Genomic DNA, 17668 nt, shown 5'->3' with positions numbered 1-17668 from the left:
GTGCCAGGGCAGGGCGCATACCTGGTGTTGGGTCTTCATTTTTCCTCTCCCCTCTCTGGTCTGGGGTTTGGTGTGGATGCCAGAGGGGATGGGAGAAAGAACTAAAAATTTAAATTTTTCAAAAATCCTTCTATACTGCCCAATGCTAAGCTTGCCTTCAAGAGGCATGCTGTTTTCCCAGAGAATACTATGCCTTCATTTCAGCAGCAAGTCTGACCTAAATGTGTATCTAATACATAGCATTATATGTGGATCTAATAGACAGCTTCGTCCTCTCTGGGACTTGCCTCTGCCAAAAGCAGAAAGAAATTTTGGCTCCCTCATGGCATCTCCTGAGTCTTTTTTTTTTTCACCTCACCCTCCCTCATGCTCCTCACATCCATAGAAAATAACCACCAGCTTTTAATATGGTCCTTCTGTCAATATGTGTGTGTTAGTTACTCAGTTATGTCTGATTCTTTGTGACCCCATGGACTGTAGCCCACCAGACTCCTCTGTCCTTGGGATTTTTCAGGCAAGAATAATGTAGTGGTTTGCCATTTCCTTCTCCGGGGGCAGGGGGGTGGTCTTCCTAACCTAGGGATCAAACCTGGTTCTCCTGCGTTGGCAGGCAGGTTCTTTACCAGAGAATGACCAAAAAAAAAAAAAAAAAAATGTAGTGTTATATTTAGTGCATTAAGAGAATCCTCTGAATTCCCTCGTATTTCCCCCCTTATAGGTGGAAACAATAGGAGATGCTTATATGGTGGTGGGGGGTGTACCAGTGCCTGTTAGAAGCCATGCTCAGAGGGTAGCAAACTTTGCCTTGGGGCTGAGGATTTCTGCAAAAGAAGTGATGAATCCTGTTACCGGAGAACCCATCCAGGTAGAGAGCAACCGAGTTCTTTGCTTAATACCAGTTACCTCACACAATATAGTAGAAGTCTATTAGTCTGCTCAGATGGCTCCTCGGTATGTGACAGTAATTAAAATGGGTCATTTCTCCCAACTCGTCTCTTCTCGTGCATACATTAAAGTAACAGAGATATTAGGGTGTTATTGCCTCTGCTGTTGCTGCTAAGTCGCTTCAGTCGTGTCCAACTCTGTGCAGCCCCATAGACGGCAGCCCACCAGGCTCCTCTGTCCCTGGGATTCTCCAGGCAAGAATACTGGAGTGGGTTGCCATTCTCTTCTCCAGGTTATTGCCTCAGCTTCTCTCAAATTTGAGAAGAGGCTTCAGAGTTCGCGGTTATGATGGGGTTAACGCAGGCTTCCTTTGTCCCTCACCCTGGCTTTGTGGAGCTCCATCCTTAGGAAGCCAGCTCCTTTCCAATTCCTGCCTTTTTGCTCGAGCATTTTCAACAAGTGGTTCAGGTTGACTAAACAGCCAACTTCTCTTCACTTAGGGAAGTTGTGTATCCGACATGCCGTCTGACGGGTTCGGAACTCAGGCTGAGGTGTGAAACTGCCTCCAGCCAGCAGGCCAGACACCGTGGTGCCGTAAGATATTCACAATAGCTTTCCCTCCAGCACGTGGCCACGAGTGAGACATCTGCTCGCCTTTCTCACAGGAACACAGGAAGCTGCTTTTCCAAGTATAGAAGTTTGTTCACACTATAAAAGTTGGACGCTTTTGATGATGAAAAGTAAATGCCGTCTTCTGTCTGCTCGGCTGATCCCAGTGGTCCCAAGGTGGTTTGGAGCAGAGTCTCTGTCCTCTAAAAATCGAGGTCCCTTCGCAGCTGCTGTCAATCAGATCTGTGCAATCAACTAAACAGCCAGCTAAAAACAAAGCCAACTATAAGACGGAGTAGGATTTTCCCTAGCGATCGCCCCTGTATGGGGGATTCTGAAATGTGCCACATTCACCATCACCTTAACGATTTAGAAGCTGAGAAGTACTGCAGGTACTGCCAGTGGTGTCTGTGGCAGTCTTCAGAGCAAAAGCTGGTCACACGTCATGTCCATGATACCGGCCCATTGCAAACACACAGAGACAGCTGTTGTATAAAACCCACAATGTCATAAATAAAAAATCAGGAAGGGAGGTAATGAGAGAGAAGAGACAAGGTCAGAAATAAGTGTTTTGGTTAAAGAATTCTAATGAGAGCACATTTGTGCATGCTAAATCCTTTCAGTCTTGTCCAACTCTGTGCGACTCTATGGACTGTAGCCCTCAGGCTCCTCTGTCCATGGGATTCTCCAGGCAAGAACACTGGAGTGGGTTGCCATGCCCTCCTCCAGGGGATCTTCCTGACCCAGGGAGCGAACCTGCATCTCTTATGTCTCTCCTGCACTGGCAGGCAGGTTCTTTACCATTAGCGCCACCTAAAAACCCCCAATGAAATCCACTGAAGAATATGGAAAATACACTGTTGTGTAAATAGAGTGTCTGTCTGTTTGTGAAAGAGGCATGGCAACAGAGATGGTAATAGTGCTACATCAATATGATTGAAAATGAACAATGAATTCCTGGAAACTTGCATAGTGAACATACCAAGGGGGGATAAAAAAGAAGAAAAGATGTTATCAATTCTAAGGATAGAAATAGGGAATAGGGACTTCCCTGGTGGTCCAGTGGCTAAGACTTCATGCTCCCAATGCAGGGGGCCCGGGTTCAATCCCTGGTTAGGGAACGAGATCTCACATGCAGCAACTAAAGATCCCGTATGTGCAGCTAAGACCTGGCACAGCCAAATAAATAAATAGTAAAAAGAAAAAAAAAAAAGAATAGTGACATATGAGCCTCATTAAATATCCACCAGAAACTGCATATCATGTGAGTTTATTTAAGGAAGTAGAGGAAAGGGCTGGAGACACCCTCTCCCTTAAGAGAATTGTGCTGCTACTTCTGCAGTTTTAAAATTAATACTCATTGAGATCTTTCATTCTGTCACTTGTAAAGCCTATAATCCACATTTGCTGAGGTCACTCTTGCATGAAAGTAAGGTGCTTTAAAGGATTCAGAGAAAAGAGTTTAAAATCTTATTTTAAGGAAAAGAAAATCTGGCATGGAAAGATGAAAAGACAAGTAAACCTGATTGGGATGTAGACAGCTGCAAGAGAATTCTGTTTCCACATGCATGCTCAGTTGTGTCCGACTCTTTGTGACCTCACGGACTATGGCCCACCAGGCTCTTCTGTTCATGGGATTCTCCAGACAAGAATACTAGAGTGGGTTGCCATGCCCTCCTCCAGGGGATCTTCCCGACCCAGGGAATGAACCCAAGTCTCTTGTGTTTCCTGCATTGAGGGCAGATTCTTTACTGCTGAACCACTGGGGTAGTTTTTTTGTAAAAAAAAAAAAAAAAAAAAAAAAAAATCACATAGCAAAGAAATAGAGATGAACCAAATTCCAGAAAGTGGCAAGACCTTTCAAGAGGACACCCATGATGGTTCTTCCCTAGGAGACAGCAGCAGAAATAAGCCACCAAAGGGGAGGCAAGATGAAACCTGCCTAAAGTTGAGTGACATTTTCATGGCCATCTTGGAGCTGGAATGACGGGTTAGAATCCCAAAGAGCTTGACTTTGATAAGTTCTAGCCACAGAGTCTCTACCCATTTACCAACATTTTCCCCACAGATCTTCACAAATGCATAGGTTCATTCAGTCAAAGGCTATGGATAGGGGAGGAGACCTGAGAGAGATCTCCAGTTCCAGAAGTATATGGGGCCTTCCCGAAACACAAGTTGCTGGCCCATGGAAGGGTACTGTTAGGGAAAGAGAACCCATGACACATTGCTCCAAGGTACATATGAAACTCACTTGCTGATGCTTTAATCCCTGCTACCTCATGAAGGTGACTGAATTGGACTGTGTTGGCAGACAGGGCCTTTAGAGAGGTGAACAAGTCAAAATCAGGCTGTTATGGTGAGTTCTACTCCAATCTGACTGGTGTCCTTAATAAGAAGAGAAACTTGGAGACAGGAAGAGATACCAAGGATGTGTATACACAGGGGAGAGACAGTGTGAGAACACAGCAAAAAGGCAGCCATCTGCAAGCCAAGGAGAGGGACCTCAGGATCAAACTTGCCGACACCTTGGTCTTGGATTTCCAGACTTCTGAGCTATAAGAAAATAAATTTCTGTTGTTTAAATCATTCAGTTGTGGCATTTTGTTGGCCCTAGCAGACTAATACATTCATCAAAACTTTAAATGTCTGCTTATTAAGGAAGAATGTATATATAAAGTCACAGAATGGGAAAAATATTTGTCCTTCATGTATACCTCTACCTTGTGATTCCAGAGTTCCATTTCTAGATATTTTCCTAAGAAAAATGAAAAATGTATGTCCACAAAAAGATCTGTATGAGAATGTTCATAACAGCTCCAAATGGGAAATAACCTAAATGTTCATGAAGAGAAGACTGGACTAATACATTGTGATGTAATTCTTACAACAGAATAGTATTTAGAAGTAAAAGAATGAACTGCTGATACATATACTATGGGTGAATCTCAGAAACATGGATTTTGAGAAATGAAGTCTGATACAAAACAGAACATGGTACATGACGCCATGTATGTGAAGTTGGAGAACAGGAAAATTCCTCTTGGGGAGAGGAAATAAGAAAGTGGTGACCTCTGCAGGGAGAGATGGAACTTAACTGGAAAGGGGACGAGATAATTTTGCAAGGTGATGAAGACAGTCTGTGTTTGATTTTGATTGGTGGCTCAGGGGTATTTGCCAAACTGGTGGAGCTAAATACCTTGAAGTCTTTTTTATTTTACGTAAATTATGCCTCAACTTAAGAGTAAAAATAAGAGTATCTGATGGTCCCTTTTCAGTCAGGTTCTCTCTGTGCAGATCAGAGTGGGCATCCACATGGGACCAGTCTTGGCAGGTGTCGTGGGGGACAAGATGCCGCGGTACTGCTCGTTTGGAGACACTGTGAACACAGCCTCTCGGATGGAAAGTCATGGGCTTCCCAACAAAGTGCATCTCAGCCCCACGACCTACAGGTGACCACTTATTCATGCCTCTCTTTGCCCCTTCTCCTCCCAGAAGGTACAGAGTGCCTCTCAGCCATCAGATGAGGGCAGTATACTTCCAGCCACGCTTACAGAGGACCTTGTGGCAGACAATTAATATTGTTGAGCCTCTACCATGAGATAATTTTTCCTCTCAAAGAACATGTGGTCCAGTTCAGGAACTGACAAATTATAGTCATGGGCTGTTATCTCAGCCATTGCTTGTTTTTGTAAATAAAGTTTTATTGAAACCCAGCTGGGATCTTTACGAGCATCTTATCCATGGCTGCATCATGCTACCACAGCAGCGCTGAGTCGTTGAGACAGAGACTGTGGTCCCTAAAGCTTAAAATATTTCCTATCTGGTCTCTTATGAAGAAAAAAAGTTTGCTGACCCCTGGTGTAGTGCAGGAAGAAAGAAAGATTCACAGATAATTATTTTTTTAAAGTGTGAGAAGTGCAGTGGTCACGATATACATGAAACAATACTTACAGTTTGCTGAGAACTTGTTAGAGGCCACATTCTCCAAGTTCGTCAACATAAGTAAGTAAGTGTTAGTCGCTCAGTCGTGCCTGACTCTTTGTGACCCCATGGACTGCAGCCCATGAGGCTCCTGTATCCATGAGATTTTCCAGGCAAGGATACTGGAGTGGGTTGCCATTTCCTTCTTCAGGGATCTTCCCGACCCAGGGATCGAAGCCAGGGCTCCTGCACGGCAGACAAATTCTTTACCGGTTGAACTACAAGGGAAGCCCTCGTCAACAGATGTTAGTCCATTTACTGTTGGAACAACCCTATGAAGATCTACTATTGTTGTTCTCATCTACAGATGAGAAAAAAAAAAAAAAAAAAAATCAGGCCCAAAGAGGTAACTTACTCGCTTCGGGTCGCAAGTTGGCTAGAAAGGAAATGGCCTGGATAGAACCTGGGGGGTCGGCTTTAACTGTCCATCCCCATGCATTCCCAATGAGAATAATCCCCATTCCCATGTGGGAGTTACTGTGTGTTTTGTGGAGAAGGGAGTTTCCCAAGCTGGGTCTTCAACAAGGAGTTCCAGAGCAGAGTTTAGCCTAAACTGGGATATTGGAGTGAATATTCAGCAGTACAAACACAGATGTAGAATAAGGACAGAGAACTATAAATGATTTAGCTTTGCTGGGGTGGAAGCTGTGAGGCAGAAAGTGGGGAGAGCTCTGTGTGCCTCCCTGAGGGGCAGGGCTCACACCGAAGGTGAAGAGTGTGAGCACCTAAGGAGTGTGAGCTTGGACACAATGGCAAGGTCAGGGTCCTGCTTGGCACTGACCACTCAAGGCCATGTAAGGGCAGATTTGAGCATCAGGAGAAGGGAAAGACAAGACTTGTTAGGAGTTTGGTTTGAACCAGAACATTCATTGGTAGGAATCTGAGGATAAAATCAATTAAATTTGGTAATTGCTAGAAATGGGGGCTGAGAAAGAGGGAGGAGCCTTGACTGTCTCCCAGGTCTCCATCCTGGGCAACTAGGGCCTGAATCTCATCATCTGAGATGCGACAAGGAGAGGGATTCCAGTCCAGGAGGCAGACAATGAGCTCAGGTTTGGAAGCACTGAATAAAAGGAACTAGGAAGCATCTAGAGAGAGGTGGCATTAACTCGCTGGGTGAGATTTGGAATCGGGCTGTTGGTTGGGGAACCCGACTTGGAGTAATAACACAGAGGTGGTAATTAAACCATGAGAGTTGGTGAGATCACCTGCAGAGGGATGCCATGTGAGGAAGGACAGTGGGAAGAACTAACATTTCACTGGCAGATGGAGGAAGCAGTCATGGAAAAGGCAGGAGAAGCAGAGAATTCAGGAAGAGAAGCACCCTTCTGGCTCTTCTTATGGAGGAAGAATGGAACAAAAATATCAACTATAATTGGGCTTCCCTGGTAGCTCTCTGATGGATTCCATGGCAAGGAGTGAAAAAAATAGTCAGAGGTTTGGGAACATTGTCAGAAGTAACTGTGGTCAATAGCGGGCAGGGGAATGAATAGACACTGGATTGTGGGTTGAAGGATAAAAGAAACGAGCATTCGTATGGCATTAAAGCATAAGACGAACAAGTAAGAAGATTTTTACTTCTATTTAGGGTAGAAGAGACCTTAGCAAGCTGGTTAGGCTTAGGGGAGGAGGCAAATGGAGAGGAAGCTGAAGATCAAAGAAAAGGTGGTCCCGGGGCTGGGCCTTGAGCAGGTGGGAATGAATCTTGGGTGGGTGCCCTTCAACAAGATACTTCAACCTCTGAAGTTGGGGGAAAGGGCAGGTCAATGTCAATGGGATGAGAAAGTGCAGGGTCTCAGCTCTAAAGGTTCCAGTTTGTGGATGGATCAGGTCACAAAGTGGGCTTCGCTGTTGGTTCAGTAGTAAAGAATCTGCCTGCAATGCAGGAGACACAGGTTTGATCCCTGGGTTGGGAAGATCCCCTGGAGGAGGGCGCGGCAACCCACTCCTATATTCTTGCCTGGAGAATCCCCATGGACAGAGGAGCCTGGTGGGCTACAGTCCATAGAGTCACAAAGAGTCAGACCTGACTGAGCAACTAAACAACAAGTCACTCAGTAGGGTGCACCTTCAGCAGCATGTGGGCGAGGAGCTCAGGTGCCTAATGAGGGGATGTGAGGAGCCTGGTGAAGGTCTGAAATCTCCACGAAACCAGCCAAATCCAAGGACACGGGAAGACTGATGAGTGATGAGCCCTGGCCGAGGCAGCTGACCGTGAGTTGGACGCGATGTCAATCTACACTGGTCTGTGGTGTGTCTCAGCATCTCTCTGCGGCCAGTAAATGCATAAACACGTGCAGTTTCCTAGTCACCCTGCAGCCCTGTCCCTTTGCACGGGCCCCTCCCGGTTCACTTCTTCTTGGGTCTCAGGCTTCTCCTTGCACATCACCCTGCCCAATGCAGCCCAATCTTGAGTCACAGCTCTGTGACCCGGGGCATTTTTATTTTTTTCTCTTCTCTGTGCAGAGCCCTGAAGAATCAAGGGTTTGAAATAACCGAGCAGGGTGAAATCGAAGTGAAAGGGAAAGGGAAGATGACCACATACTTTCTGATCCGAAACCTGAAGGCCTCAGAGGATGAGATCATGGGGAAACCTCAGGCTTGGCTTGATTCTGCGGGTGAGCAAGAAAGAGAAGCCTCATCAATACTCCTACTGGATGTTTTTTCCACTAACAACTTCGGCTCTGTTTAGTGGGCTTCCTGGTGGCTCAGTGGTAAAGAACTCTCCTGCAGGAGATGCAGGTTTGATCCCTGGGTCAGAAGGATCCCCTGAAGAAGGAAATGGCAGTCCACTTCAGTGTTCTTGCCTGGTGAATCCCATGGACAGAGGAGCCTGGCGGGCTACAGTCTATGGGGTCACAAAGAGTCACACGACTTAGCAACTGAACAACAGCAACAAACGTATTTGAGGGCCAGCCTGGGTACCGTCCTGCCCACCCCCAGGCTATGACCTTCTTACTCAGTCACAGCCTCTGACGAGTCATGTGACCAGTGTGCCTGAATCCTCTCTTACATCCTGGATGTTAAGGTGTTTCTCAAGCTGGGCTGACGCACCCAGCCTAAAGGGTCCCTCATGCATTCACTTTCAAGGCTCTTCCCTGTCTAAGAAAGGGGCTTTCCCCCTCAGCCTCTCCTGCAGCTGGGGGAGGATTTCAGAGCCTCCCTCTGCTCCTCAGTCTCCAGGGAGGCTCCAGACAGGCTTTCTCTTCACACACTGGAAGGTTCCACCTTCCCCATTGTCTGCTGGCTTCCAAAACTGGGAAGAAAGATAAAATCTGTGACTCACCTGGTCCCAGGAATGGCAAGAGGGTGAGTTTAGGTTAAAACTAATCCACTAGGCAAAGCTTCCTGAACCTCTGAAGCAAACTGGTGAAGGGAATGCATTCATTCTGATTGGAACTAATCTTTAGTTGCTCCTGGGGCCTACAGAGAAAAATCTCTAAATCCACAGGTTCCCCATTTATGTAGCTCATTTATGCGGGAGGTCACTTGGGGACGCATGAATTACGGTTCCTATTTTTAAAAGCAGGGTTATACCAATGGAGAGATGGGAATTTGATAAATTTTTCAATGGCTTTGGTGGCAGTATCATTCTAATACCAGCTCAGCCTGGGAGATGTGATTGATTTGGGCTAATTTTATTGCTGGAGACACTTGAGAGAGAGAGAGAGAGCTAAATGAAAAAGGAGAGAGAGTTTTGGCTAATAAAGACCAGGAGGTACCCTCATTAGAGTTTCTGAATTTCTAGGCTCTGGGTGCCTCACCCACCTACATCACCTGTCCTTCTCACCAGCACGTCCTCCCCGCAGGATGGGGGGCTGTACAGGATGAGTAGAGTAGGTGTACCTGGCTCAAACCCCGGACCACTTCTTCCCATTTTCTTCCTGTGGGGGTGCTTGAGCTGGAAACCTGAGAAACAGGATTCTAGTACCTGGCCTGGGCCAGTAGAATCCAACCCACTTTCAGTTCTGAGCTGGAAACATAACAGAAATGAGTAAGGGTCTCTTGGTTGCAGATCTCATGATGGACCCTAAGAAAGAGGAGGAAGAGAGGCTGTGAAAAGAGGGGAGGGGAGAGCCCCTTTCAGACCCCAAACAGTGTGTGGGTGTAAAACAGGAAAAGGCACTCTTTGGGCTTAGGTGGTCCCTGGACATGGCTTGGTTGTCCCTGGACGTGGCTTGTTGGAGAAGGCAATGGCTCCCCACTCCAGTACTCTTGCCTGGAAAATCCCATGGATGGAGGAGCCTGGTGGGCTGCAGTCCATGGGGTTGCTAAGAGTTGGACACGACTGAGCGACTTCACTTTCACTTTTCACTTTCACACATTGGAGAAGGAAATGGGAACCCACTCCAGTGTTCTTGCCTGGAGAATCCCAGGGACGGGGGAGCCTGGTGGGCTGCCGTCTATGGGATCACACAGAGTTGGACACGACTGAAGTGACTTAGCAGGACATGGCTTGTAATAGAGGAAAGTCATCCCTTACTTTAGGTGAATGCCAACCCCCAGCCGAGCCCCTGGTTAGGAATCTCTGTGCAGAGAAACACAGCCCTGTGTGCGGAACCCAGAAGCAGGGGGATCTCCACCTCTTATGATTTTCATGCTTCTCTGTATCTCCCTCACCTTTCCCCCATCAGCCTAGGATTTCTGACTCTGAGCCTTGGTTGTCAGGCTCTGAGGTGTCTGCCCCTCCTTCCCCACCAGAAACAGGAAGACTGAGATCCCTCAGGAACACTGCTCCCCAGTGTCTGGGGGGGGCACTCAAGAATGTGACCCCTGGACCTCCAGGGGCTGAGGGAGTTCCCCCCACATGGCCAGATAGGGTTGGACTGGAGGCGTCTCCAGTGTGCAGTGGGGGAGGGGTCTGGGCACCTTCCGTGTCCTGTGTGTGCATGGGAGGGGGTCCCCAGAGGCTCAAAGAAAGGCCCCACCTCGACCTGTACTCACAGCCTTTTCCCTCATGCCTTTTTGCAGAAGCAAGTGATCAGGGAAGTCGGGATGGCAAGACTCTGGCTCTCATGAGGTATGAGGACAGCTGGCACCTGCCCAAGGGTGACACGGCCCATGGTGAGTACCCCAGATGGCTGCAGAGACCCCCAGACTGTGCTGGGCCAGAGGCCTGGCTCCCGGGGGAGGGGAAAGGGCCGGAGAGGGGCCTCTGGGTGGGATGCTTCAGACGGTTGTGTTCCGTGTCTTGAGTAAGGTTTTCTCCATGCTCCCCACCCTCAACCACCTCCCCATCCCGTGTCCCAAGTAGGGGCCCCCTCCTTCTGAAAGGGCCCTCGCTGCCCTCCTTCAAAAGAAGCTCTAATACTCAGAAAAACTTATTAGTCCCCATGAACCCACAAAATGAGGTTTCTCTGGACGTGGTGCCCTCCACACAAGTCACATGATATGTCAGTCACATGGCTAATCCCCTAAGAGGTGGGAAGCTTGAATTTCAGAATGGTTATCCGATTTATCGAAGGTTCCACAACCAGTGAGTGGGTGAAGCTGGACTTGCCCCTCAGGTTGTCTGTCTGGTGCAGACCATGGGTGCCCTCCTGGAGGAACAGACACAGTCAAGGCCCCCAACTGTAGGCAGCTACACTTGGACTTCTTGGCTTCAGGACAGGCATGTTTCTGTCAGATCCTCTGGGCCCCATGTGAATGGATTTCTGATTGTTGGGTGTGACTAGCGGAGGTGTGGACAAGGACTGGCCCCCATGCTGTGGGTGAATGGGAAACGGTGCCATGTGAGCCAGAGGCTCGGAGAAATGAAGACCAAGCCTTCGGGGCTGTGGGCCTCCCTCGAGCCACCTAAACCCAGACCTACTGAATTCCATGGAAAGTACTTTGAACAGCTTCTGCAGGCACTGTGAGTTCAAGTTCACCAGGCTTCTTCCTTGTCTCTGATGGTGGTTGGTGTTGATCAGTCGCTAAGTCAATTTTTTGCAACCCCTGCAGCATGCCAGGCTCCCCTCTCCTTCATCATTTGAGCTTGCTCAAATTCATGTCCACAGAGTCGGTGATGGCATCCACCCGTCTCATCCTCTGTCATCCCCTTCTCCTCCTGCCTTCAATCTTTCCCAGCATCAGGGTCTTTTCCAGCGAATCGGCTCTTCCCATCAGGTGGCCAAAGTTTTGGAGCTTCAGTATCAGTCCTTCCAATGAATATTCAGGTTGATTTCCTTTAGGATGGACTGGTTTGATCTCTTTGCTGTTCAAGGAATTCTCAAAAGTCTTCTTTAGCACCACAGTTCGAAAGCATAGTCATCTCGGAGGGTTGGCAGGAGACAAAAAAAATTCGAGCGTCTCGTGTCACTTGCCCCCAGGGCCTGCCTTTTCATCCTGGTGGAGGTCGCAGTTCTCCTGGGTTCCCGCTATACCTGATAACATCCTGCTTAGCTCCGAGGTGGGCGAGGGCTGCCCCCACCCCCAGCTCCAGCCCCGGTCTCCTCTGTGAGCGTCATCACGGGGAAGGGCTCCTGTCAGGAGCCACCCATCTGTCAGGACTCCCTCTGAAGGTCAGGCTGTTGGGCCTCGCTTCCTCAGAGACCCCTCTGCTCCCCAAACTCAGGACCCCCCACAGTCGAGGCTCTCCTCACCGATCACATCTGTGGTCAGCCTCACCAGGTTGTCACCTGGCTGTCAAATGTGGGACCGCTCTCCGGGGGCTCACATTTCCCTCCCTCTGGGCTCCGAGCCCCCTGCCCCTCTCTCCCCTGTGAAAACCCTGGCTCCTGAAGACCCTCTCAGGGCCTGGTCAGCCCCGCCGGAGCTGCAGGGGTGAGGAGCTGCCCCCCCAGAGTCCTGAGGGCAGCTGAGAGGTGACGCCCGCCCACCCCCAGCCATCTCTACGGATGGGGGCCTTGGTGACCCCCTGGGGTTGGGGGGTGCGGGTCAGTCAGTGCAGGAGACGCTTCAGCAGGACCCAGGCTGCACCCAGGACCTCATTTCCTCATTTGCACGTCAATGACACGCTTTTTTTCTCCCTCCCGCTCAGTATTTGGGTGTTAGATGCGTCAGTGGAGAGACTCCCCAGAGCAATTAAACGGGAGTGTTGAGCTGGAGAGAAAATCTTGTGTATTTGACTCAGAGATTTAAGCAACCACCTTTCAGTATTGACTGAAAAATTGGCCTTCCAGCTGCCCCTGCTGGCAAGCTCTTCTGGCATCCCTTCAGACCCCTGTTAATGTGTTTTTCAAATTTCAGCTTGCTTCAACTTGTCTCCAAGCTGATTCTCCCGGCGATTATTATAATGGGTTCCAGGCTGACCTGCATACGGCGCTCAGGCAGGGAGCCCAGGCTCCCCCATAAATCATGGGCTGAGGGTGTCCACTCGCCGGGTTCAGGGCAGGTTAAGTCAGCTCCGAGGACTTCTTACACCAATTCCTAATTGTCCTGGAGACTTGAGTGCTGAAGGTCTCTCTCCTGACTGAGCTCTTAGCAGTCTGCCTTCTGGGGAGTCTGCCCTCACATTTAACATACTCCTTCCCAAAGGGAAGAACTTTCTACCATACGCAAATCCCCCACCCTCCATGGGTAAGTTCTTGGATGGGTTTGTGGCTACTTAATTGCCAGGGTCCTTGCCCCTAGCTTTACAAAGTCTTGAGAACACAAGGGTCTTTCCTAGACCTGTTCCACGAGGGGAGGTCCAACTGGTTTGTAGCCAGGCTGACGAACCTGGGCCCTTATTCTTGGCTCCAAAGCTTTTCAGCAGCTTTTCTGAGGCCTTCATAAGCACGGCTGTCACCTTCTGACCCCTTCTGCTGGGGACTGATGAACAGGCATGGTAATTTTTAACCTCAGGCTTTCTAGAAGTTGAGCTGTTAACCCAGCAATGTTCTAAAGAAGGAAAATCCTGGGAGGTGTAAATGAACTGGCTTCCCAGGTCGGGGCTAGCCTGTAAAGTTGCTGCTTGTCAGCTTTGGTGTCACAGATGAGGTGCAGTGTCAGAGCTGGGGGTGGGGGGAGGCTGTTGGGGGGGGCGCGCATCAGAGTCACATGTGGTTGACAACGTAGGTGGCAGGGCCTCACGCCGAGTGTCTCTGCAGGTCCAGAGCGGGGTGTGTCCCACCCTGGTTTCTCTACCATCTCCCCAGGGCAGTTGGATGAGCTGCCGGGCCCCAGAACCACTGTCATAGTGGCAAGAGCATTAGCCCCTAATCAGAATTCCCAGGTCTGCTCCCAGTAACTAGCTGGGTGGCTTTGGGCCACCCTTTTTGCTTCATTTTTCTCATCTGGAGAGCAGATGTGATAGAATGCCTGCTTTAAGAGGTTGAGGTCACTTTGAGGAACATGTGAGACACTGTGTATCATCTGAAAGCTGTAAAGTGCTAAAAAATAAAAAGGTCAAGGATGCCAATTCTTCATCACTTAGGGACTCTATTGTTGAGAATCCTTTCACTTAACAAATAGGTGAGTCTTGGCACAAAACTGTAAGAGGTGCTACAGGGGTTAAAAAAAGAGGACTGGTCTGCCATACACAGGGAGCTTTAGATCAGAGGGTGTAGCAGAGCCCCATGGAAGTCAGGACCACGGCCCAGCTCAAGGTGTTACAGGGCCAACAGCAAGTACAGGAGGGCTGAGTCACACTGAGGACCTGAGGGCCTCTTGGGGAGGTGTGGGCTTCCCTGGTCGCTTAGATGGCAAAGAATCTGCCTGCAATGCAAGAGACCCAGGTTGGATCCCTGGGGTAGAAAGATCCCCTGGAGAAGGGAATGGCGAGCCACTCCAATATTCTTGCCTGGAGAACTCCATGGACTGAGGAGCCTGGCGGGCTACAGCCCATGGGGTTGCAAAGAGTCGGACACGACTGAGCGACTGTCACAACAATGACAACAGAGGGGAGGCGCGGTGACGGCAGGCAAGGGCAGAGCAAGGATGGGGCCTTTGTTCTGACCCCTGGAGAATGCAGGGGCTTCCGGAAGCTGGGGACGTCGTCCCTCCAGGCCATGCTCTCTTTTGCTCATGGACAGACGTAGGAAGCAATGGGGTGGGCGATCCTAGAATGGCAACGCCTACTCTAAACGTGGAAGCTCCATCAAGCACTTTTTATGAACGGGAAAAAATTCCCTCACCGATGGTGTCTCCCTCCACAAATATTCCCAGAACCTGTGGCTCCTTTCTCTGTTCACACCTACAAACACTATGGTGTGGTCAGCTTGCCTTTTTCCTCAGAGCAGGTCAGTCTCTTGGAACATTAACCCTGATGGAACCAAGGGGGAGGAGATGACATGTCCCGCACATGTGGAGACCCTAGAGAGTAAAAGCCAGGGTGAGGAGGAACCGGTGGGACAGGAAGGCCAGCAAGCATCCCTGTGCTGGGAAGGACCAGGACAGGGTCTTGGGGAGACCCGCTGGCGTCTGACTTCAGGCTCAAGTCAAACCCCCTCGCCTCAGTGGGGGAGAATCAGTATTGAAACCAAGATGTGGTTTCCCATATCTGATTCTGTCTAGGAAGTTAGAAACAGATGCAGAAATGCAGACAAGGAATTGTTTTCATTGCAAATGTAAGAGTCCCTTCTTGTGACCCCAAGATAATCATAACCTTTATGACTCGCAGAGCCCTGCCTGTAACAACCAGGAGATGACCCGTGTATACTCCCCAAGACAGCGGCAGTCCCCCAAACTCCACCTCGCTATCACTTCCGCACCGCCCTCCCCAGCCAAGTCCACATTTAACAACACGGCTCATGTGATGGTCGTTTTCTGAACAGGAAGGTTTCTTCTGCTACCACTCTTTTCATTTAATCCATTCTTAATCTACATTGAAATGGGTTTCTGTGTTGCCTTTATCAGGCCATGTTAGTTTGGTCAACTAAGGTTATTTGTTTATTCATATACATTATAGAAGGACTATTTTAACTATTATCTTTTATAACTAGAAAGTGTAGCTAAAACAAAAGAAGAAAACAAAAGCCTCTCTAATTCCATCACCCAGAGAGACTATTGTTAAAATTCTGGTGGCTATTTTCCCAGACTTGAGTGCATGAGGGTATGTGTATATGTGTGTACATATATACTTTTTCTTACAGTCCTGGGATCATCACACAGAGATTGTTTTGTAAATTGGCAGGTCATGAATTTCTTTCCCTTGAACACTTAAACATTTCAAAATATTTCAAATTTTATATGTGTATATATATATATAAATAATGTGCTCAAAATGGTGCACTTATTTTTGCTCCGTGATGCTACACACCAAAAGCTACATTTACTTTATATCCAATGGAAACCCCAATTATCTTGTTCTTCTGCCGATCTGCAGCACTTCTGTGGTGACCTTGATATTCCATGAGTCCTGAAGTTGCCTCTGAGTTTCTCAAGTGCTGCAGGAAGGGGGACCCCCTTCCAGGGCCCCAAACTGGGCTTGTCTAACACTCAGAAATGAATTGTCCGAGGAGACACATGTGCTGACAAAGCAAGAGACTTTATTGGGAAAGGGCACCCGGGTGGAGAGCAGGAGGGTAAGGGAACCCAGGAGAACAGCTCTGTCACATGGCTTGCAGTCTCGAGTTTTATGGTGATGGAATTAGTTTCCGGGTTGTCCTTAGCCAGTCATTCTGACTCAGAGTCCTTCCTTGCTCAACCAAGATGGATGCCAGAGAAAAGGATTCTGGGAGGTGGTCAGACAGGTGGTGTCTCCTTTTGACCTTTCCCTAACTCTTCTGGTTGATGGAGGCTTATTTAGTTCCCTATTCCTTATCAGTACTTTGGCCACCTCATGTGAAGAGTTGACTCATTGGAAAAGACCCTGATGCTGGGAGGGATTGGGGGCAGGAGGAGGAGGGGACGACAGAGGATGAGATGGCTGGATGGCATGACCGACTCGATGGGCGTGAGTTTGAGTCAACTCCGGGAGTTGGTGATGGACAGGGAGGCCTGGCGTGCTGCAATTAATGGGGTCCCAAAGAGTCGGACATGACTGAGCGACTGAACTGATTCCTTATCAGGACCTCCTGTCGTAAAACAACTCATGCAAATGGTTACTATGGTGCCTGGCCAGGGTGGGCGGTTTCAGTCAGTGTGCTTCCCTAACACAAGGACTCACCTAGTTCATTTAGGTTTGGTATATAGATTAGAAGATGTACACTGTAATCTCAAATAGTCAGAACACGAAATTAATCAGGACGCTGCATTTCCTAGCTGTGCAGAATAATGAGCATTCAGCTGTGGCAACAGAGGCAGTCCTCGAGGGCTATGAGCAATGGTGTCGTGGGAACAAAGGATGATGGGTGAGAATTTATCTCAAGTAAACAAGGAAATTCTTCCACCATCCAGACTGTGGAATTGGATTGGGGTAAAATGTCAAATACATATGTGTAGAGATTCCAGGAGAGTCTTGCAATGCTGTGCTGACCAATTCTCATTTGAAATTGTCAGGCAGCATCATTTGAATTGGGCCTGTTTAGCTTTCAATAGGTAGTCTCAGCTCTTTCTCCAACACAGCCCTAGTTTGTTGTTTACATCTCTCTAATGATCAAGGAACTTTTCCTCCAGGAGAGAAATGAAGAGGGGAAAACAGGTTTCATAGGCACGGGAAATAGCAGTAGAAATGGAAAAGGAGGAGGAGGACCACAGTTAAGACACAAGTGAGAAAATGAGACACGTCCAAGTATGATGAGAGAAAACTGTGCTATGTATACAAGAAAAGGAAATCAGAAGTGAAAAGCTAAGTGGTACTTTTTTTTTTTTTTGACAAGAGAAATTAGAAGGAAGGTGTTGCATAAAGGGGAGACTAAGAGGTCTGTAAATGTTATTTCCTAGTGTTGAGTTTACTTCCAAGATTTTCTGTGAGAGGTTAAGTCATAAGTTACAAAAGAAATCTTGGTGCCATCTCGATGCTGGAGCACCTGGGAAACAGAGCCTGACTGCTAACAGGGCAAGAGACAAGTTTTCTTTGCAGTATCCTCCCCCCCCCCCCCCACTTTTTAAAAACACACAAACAACTGCAACTCCTTCTTGTTCAGCTTTTATCAGGGTAACCCCTACTTTGAGTATAGTTACAAAGACACAGAACAAATACCTTCTGTGATCACAGTACTGTTTCGTGGAGATTTCCTCTCGCAGGTTCTCACAACATTTCCCTGGGTTGAGTGGGAGACAATGTATGGTCTAGGATCCCATTACATCCGGAGAAGCTGAGGCAGAGGGAGAAGCTAGATGGGGAGGGTTCAGCCTTTCCTGTTGCTGATGGGCAACCTGGAGGCCG

The 17668-nt window shown here is 48.3% G+C and overlaps 1 protein-coding gene across 4 annotated transcripts in view; it reads left to right on the top strand.

The window, feature by feature from the left end:
- Nucleotides 1–17668, top strand: part of LOC122686638 (guanylate cyclase soluble subunit beta-2-like) — a 35651-nt gene that overhangs the window by 14760 nt on the left and 3223 nt on the right. For 3 of the 4 annotated variants that reach the window (XM_043891822.1, XM_043891820.1, XM_043891819.1), the window contains 4 exons: nucleotides 719–865; nucleotides 4789–4943; nucleotides 7942–8093; nucleotides 10447–10539. In XM_043891822.1, the coding sequence (XP_043747757.1) occupies nucleotides 719–865; nucleotides 4789–4943; nucleotides 7942–8093; nucleotides 10447–10539 (547 nt within the window). The remainder of the gene's footprint in view (nucleotides 1–718; nucleotides 866–4788; nucleotides 4944–7941; nucleotides 8094–10446; nucleotides 10540–17668) is intronic. The other variant, XM_043891821.1, reaches the window with a different exon arrangement.

The sequence above is a fragment of the Cervus elaphus genome, chromosome 30, assembly GCF_910594005.1.
Source record: "Cervus elaphus chromosome 30, mCerEla1.1, whole genome shotgun sequence".
In the NCBI taxonomy this organism is placed as follows: domain Eukaryota; kingdom Metazoa; phylum Chordata; class Mammalia; order Artiodactyla; family Cervidae; genus Cervus; species Cervus elaphus.
This window is presented reverse-complemented; position numbering and strand designations above follow the sequence as displayed.